This window comes from Austrofundulus limnaeus, unplaced genomic scaffold (assembly GCF_001266775.1).
Source record: "Austrofundulus limnaeus strain Quisiro unplaced genomic scaffold, Austrofundulus_limnaeus-1.0 Scaffold163, whole genome shotgun sequence".
Taxonomy (NCBI): Eukaryota; Metazoa; Chordata; class Actinopteri; order Cyprinodontiformes; family Rivulidae; genus Austrofundulus; species Austrofundulus limnaeus.
The window spans coordinates 383,046-389,067 of NW_013952565.1; the positions used below are offsets into that span (position 1 = coordinate 383,046).

Sequence of the window (6,022 nt, forward strand, 5' to 3'; positions counted from 1 at the left end):
TTAAATATTTAGCTAGCCACCTAACTTGCAACTTAAATATTTAGCTAGATACCTAAACATTTAGGTTGCAACTTAAATATTTAGCTAGCCACCTAAATATTTAACTTAAATATTTAGCTAGCCACCTAAATATTTAACTTAAATATTTAGCTAGCCACCTAAATATTTAACTTAAATATTTAGCCAGATACCTAAATATTTAGGTTGCAACTTAAATATTTAGGTAGCTAGCTAAATATTTAAGTTGCAATCTAAATATTGTTGGTAATTTTTGACTGTGTAACTTTATAAACGGCACCCCATATGTGCGCACTAGAAACTTTTTTTCTTAATGAACTATAATAACTCTGACATGCAGTAATGACACAATACGGACTACCTAACACAGTATGCTATCTAATTTAAGAAAGTTTGTCATTTAAAACAGCTTTATTTCCTCTTCAAAGATTATTCTTCTCAATGCTTCAAGATAAAAAGTCAGAAACATTTAACAATATGAGTGCGTGCCTGGAGAAAGTTTTCAACAACACATAAAAGCCATTGCTGACTCCCTGAAGCAAAGTAACAGATAATCACTCTTTCTCTTTGGTCTCGACCTTTATCTTTTCTTTTCCTTAAGGTGACGTGTAATTGTTTCACCATCAGTGACGGGGAGCTGCAGGAGGTTGGCGTCGGGCTCTATCCGAGGTAACACACACACACACCTGAAGTGTCCCGTTCATTTTGCTGCAGCCTCCGTCTGTTAAACTTCATGAGATTTAAACGCAGCTGGGAGAAACAGAACCTGCCCCATCAGTCTCTCACCGGCACCACTTTCAAAACGCTCGCCGTGCCTCTCCCTCTGTCCTGACACTGCTTTGAAGTTTGAAGCAAAGCGAAGGGAAAGAGGAGGTGATTTTTTTTCTTCTTCCTGCTCTTGAGGTGAAAACCTGAAGGGATGTTGTAAGCCTGTTTGGGCGAGACGGAAGCAAAAAGAAAAGAAAAGAAGCTTTGAGAGAAATGAGATTAGACTGTAAGCGGTGTGTGATTGATGAGATGGTTGTTGTCTGGGTTGTAAGATTGAAACACAGACACACAGAAGGCGATATGCTCAGTAATCCCTGTACTGCATCCAGGATGAATGTGGTGAGATTTGGCTTGTTGCTGTATCTGCTGTTTGTGTTACACACACACACACACACACACACACACACACACACACACACACACACACACACACACACACACACACACACAGCGTCTAACATTGCAGGTATGCAGCCAGTTTATCTGGCCGGTTGTTGAGATGTCAGATGGTCACAGCGGCATTACTGCAGCTCAGCCAAAGCAGGCGTTTCTGTGTGATTCGTGCTGTAACTCATCCATAAATGATGGGCTCGTTCGCAGGATGCTCCCCTGCCTATTCATATTTTGGGTTGCCTAGCAACCGTGCGCTTGCTAAAGAAAGGGGGATTACTGTTGCTGAAGCTGCACCTCCAGTTCAACACATCTCCTTCTGTTCGTTTTCTGCCTCCGCTGTACTTCAGAAACTCCTTCCTTTCTCTTTAGCGGGCTTTTATCCCCTGCTTCTCCTCACTACTCGTTGCGCCGTTAAAATTCTGATCTAAAACCAGTCGGATTAATAAGTTCAACTTTTGTTCACTGTTTGTTATCCTTCTCAGTCATATAGGTAATAGAGCATGAGAATAATTTAAACTCATCTGTAGCTGCAGCCAAATGTCTTTATTACCGTGATTAGTTGTAACATTAGACTTTATTTGATAAACATATATTTTAACTGTAAAATAAAGACTGTAAAAATACTGTAGGCTGTTTATTTTTCATCATTTTTAAACTGAAAGTTTAAAAATACATTACACGGACAGGGCCATTTTATTTACATGCAAAGCATTCTGGGTAAATGATTACATGGATAGGTCCTCGGTGCGAGCGAGCTATATCCACCCTGAAGGTTAATCTTGGACAATATCTGATGATCGACTCTTTTAAATGAAACCAGAGAGCGTTGACAGAGAGGAGAAGGTAGAAATGATTCAGCCTGGAACTGAAAATATGGATGGAGGACAACAGAGCTGCTTCATGGAAGAAGAACCTCAGCTTAGCCTGTTAGCTTTAGCATTAGCCCCGACGCTCCATCCACATGACAGAGAGGGGAACGCAAAAATGACTCAGCCTGCAACTGAAAATATGGATGGAGGACCTCAGTTTAGCTTGTTAGTTTGTCGCGCTAGCACCGAGCTAATACATATAAGGCAATATAGCATCGGTGCTATCGTAAAGGCTAACAGGCTAAGCTGAGGTTCTTCTTCCGTGAAGCAGCTCTGTTGTCCTCCATCTATATTTTCAGTTCCAGGCTGAGTCATTTCTACCTTCTCCTCTCTGTCAACTCTCTCTGGTTTCATTTAAAAGAGTCGATCATCAGATATTGTCCAAGATTAACCTTCAGGGTGGATGTAGCTCGCTAGCAGCCTCGCACCGATGACCTATCCACGTCATCATTTACCCAGAATGCTTTGTGTGTAAATAAAATGGCTCTGTCCATGTTAAAATATATATTTTAATAATTTACAAAACTAAACAGCCTACAGTATTTTTACAGTCTTTATTTTACAGTTAAAATAAATGTTTATCAAATAAAGTCTAATTTTACAACTACCGTAATCAGGGATCCCTTTAATTACATATTTAAGGATTTTGAGGCAAAAACATGGCCAGAGAAGAAAAAAAAACATATACTTGTACAGCGTATTGCTGAGTGGAAAATCAGCAATTCTTGTCTTTAAAAACAAATCTTTAGACTTAAGTTATCTTATTGAATTAAATGACTATTTACAGTTACATAAAGAATTTTATTTTTACACATGTGTCTGGTTCAGCCGTGTTAAGGGATCAGGATCCATCTGAAGCCAAACAGTCGACACGCGATCACATTCGTTGCTCGACATTTGTTTTTGTACTCACCTTTTGAAGGTCCACAAGACCCTTCTTAGCGCTGGGAAACATCTTCCACTGCTGTTCACGTCACAACACTGGTTTTTTTTTTTACTAATGATAGAGCACTTCACTTTTCAGCAGGCATATTCATCTGTACACAGTGTTTGAACTCTCTCCATCCTGTAGTTTTTCGCCATTTGACTACCTTTAGTGTCTGGAAGTCTCATAGATCAGAGATTCTTAACCCATGGGCTGCGGCCCAATTCTGGGCCGTGAGCGCCACCTTGGGGGCCTCAAAAGAACAGTTTTTAACTTTGGGCCGCCGAGGGACCGCATTGATTTTAAATGAGGTGCAATACACTTTCTCACCACTAGTTGCGGTATTGCGACACTCAGATGTTTAACAACTTTTTAATATGTAGAAAAAGAACCTAAGAAACCTGCAGAGAATGGAAACGTATTTTAAATGAAAAGTAGAAGCAAAAGTGAAGGTAACTAATCAAAAAAGGCCAAAGTTTGTCACTAATATGAAGTACAGCTTTTGGTTCTATCATGCAGCATTTTAAAAGTTCAAAACATTATCAAATGCATTTGCAGATACAACTATATTTTAATTTTCACTTTATCAAATTACATTTTGTATTTTTTCTATATTTTTAATTTATTTTAAAGAAACTTTAAACTTGCCTGACCGTTGCATTTGTTCAAATAATTGTTATGGGCAGGCTACATTATAAAAAATTGTTTGTCATAATCATGTCTTGTGATTATTTGACAGGAGTTTTACTTTTAAAATGTAAGTGTATTTAATTTAGTTATGATGTAAATACAATAAAAATTTTAACCAAGATTTAGAATAATTACTATTTTGATCCGTACATTGGTAAAGTCTGACTGGGCCTCGTCCCACTTTATGTTCAATAAATTGGGCCCCGAGGTCAAAAAGTTTAAGAACCCCTGGCATAGATGATCGTATTTTCTGACACCTGCCCCTCAAAACTGTCCATGTTTGGATGCACAACAGCCGGTTTCTGGAAATGGAACACAGTGAAGCCCTGCAAAGTTTGCTGACTGCGTCTTTTATGGAATTTTTCATGGAACTTAATTACTAGCTTTTTTGCAGTAATCACAGTGATATCGCAGAAACTGGAAATACAGTACAGTAAGGAATGTCTATATTTTTACTCGCACAGTTTTCATAAGTTTTCAAGCTAAACTAATAAAAATTGTATAATTTACTAATTTTGTAACTAACATTAATGTACAATAAATTCAGTTCCTTATAAAGAAAAGACAGTACAGTACAGTACATTACAGTACAGTACAGTACAGTTCAGTACAGTACAGTACAGTACATTACAGTACAGTACAGTACAGTTCAGTACAGTACAGTACATGATGCATGTCCTGGGCTCAGGTTCCACCCGGAGCGCACCATTTCCGCCTTCTAACAGTACCGCGTGTTGTGTAGCTGCTAACTGTTCAGCTCTCATGTTTTTTTTATTTGGTTCTTAACACATTAAGATGCCACCCAAATGTGCTGTACACCTTTTCTGGACCAGATCCATTATTCACATTTTTTTCACGCTTCACATGTGCTCTAAGAACGTAACCAGGAACTCACTGTAGTTGAAGCAAAATGCTGCCATTGTTGTCCGAGCGCTTTTCAGCAGAAACAAACCCGTCCACAAACTTCTGACCAATCACACAATGCTTTAGTATGCCGATGGGGGTGAAAAGTTTACCTGGGGGTTGTGACAAGAGGGGGACGGGCAACACAAAGAACAAAATGACAAGATTTTCATCGCACAGCTGCATCATTGAGAACAGATTTTGCAGGTTCCGATGGAGCAGGCAGAGGTCTTTAGGATGCAAACAGGTGAGAGTTCAGCAGAATATTAAGGACAGAAGTTTTACCTCGTCTCCGCTCCCGTCTCAGTTTCCACCCTGCCACATTCAGCAGCATTTATTCTCCCAGATATCGTTTACGTGAGATGTGGTTTACTCAATTAATCTAATTAGTATGCTAATGAGCCTCTCTCCATCAGATAAAAGCACCGTTTGGAGGGCTTGATGACTAGTTGATATTCAACCTGCAGCTCCTCTGCTGAAGAGCAAAGCCAGGGGCGTTATTGATGGTTTCACAAAGGCTGAACACGCACTCCCAATCTCATGCACCCATTGTTTTGTTGAAAATGATAAACGATAGCGGCGGTAATGGAGGGGGCTGTAAAACACACACAAACCTCTTCAAGTGTTTTTTTTCCCAGCCATGTGTGCAGTGATATTAAATGTCTTTTTATGAGCAGAGGGAGGTCTTTAATAACAGCTACATTCTCATCACACTGAAGGAGATATGCTCATCAAGGAGAGGCTTTACAGACAAGTTGAATCTGATTTGGAACCACTCTCCTGTTTTCTCTGCATAAAACACATCAGATATGACCATGAAGTACAACAATCTGTTTCAGTTTGTTCCTCACAGCTATAGTGAAGAGTTGGTGGTGATTCAACAACATTCAGTTTTTAATATTTAATGTGTCTTTTTGCAGGAACTAAATCACTAAATGCCCCTGAACTGTTGGCACTGTCTGTAGTGACAAGTAAAGTTGACTCTGTTTAACTTTAATACAGTCTGGATTGAAAAATATCTGCATTTATCTTAGATTACTTCTTTTTTTCTGGAATTAACCTTTTCTTAGTAATATAAGAGAGAAAGACAGACATTATGCTACAAATGGGTGGGATAGTAGAAAAAAACTTAGTTATATGTTGCTGTTCATATTTAACAGCGTGTGATGTCTAAACAAAACTAGATAGCGTTAACATAATGACCCCCGCACGCAGAAATGCACCGTAACTCAGAAGTCTTTATTCCTAATAAATGTCATGCTACCAGGTGCATCCCAGAATTGTAGTGGTTTGGATGGGGGTCTTTTTTGGGGGGGTGGGGGTGCATTGGTTGACCTGATGGATAGCCCCTCATCAGAGCTAAACAACCAAAGAAATCTGAAGCTTCTATGTTTAATAGTTTTTGAGCAATAACCCATTTTGTAAGTCCAAGCACCCATTTTACAGATAAATTGGG

At 39.0% G+C, this 6,022-nt stretch overlaps 1 protein-coding gene across 1 annotated transcript in view; it reads left to right on the forward strand.

Moving 5' to 3' along the window:
* Positions 1–6,022, forward strand: part of smyd3 (SET and MYND domain containing 3) — a 113,121-nt gene that overhangs the window by 87,700 nt on the left and 19,399 nt on the right. Inside the window, exon 6 of the mRNA XM_014017196.1 lies at positions 620–687. Coding sequence (XP_013872650.1) covers positions 620–687 — 68 coding nt within the window. The remainder of the gene's footprint in view (positions 1–619; positions 688–6,022) is intronic.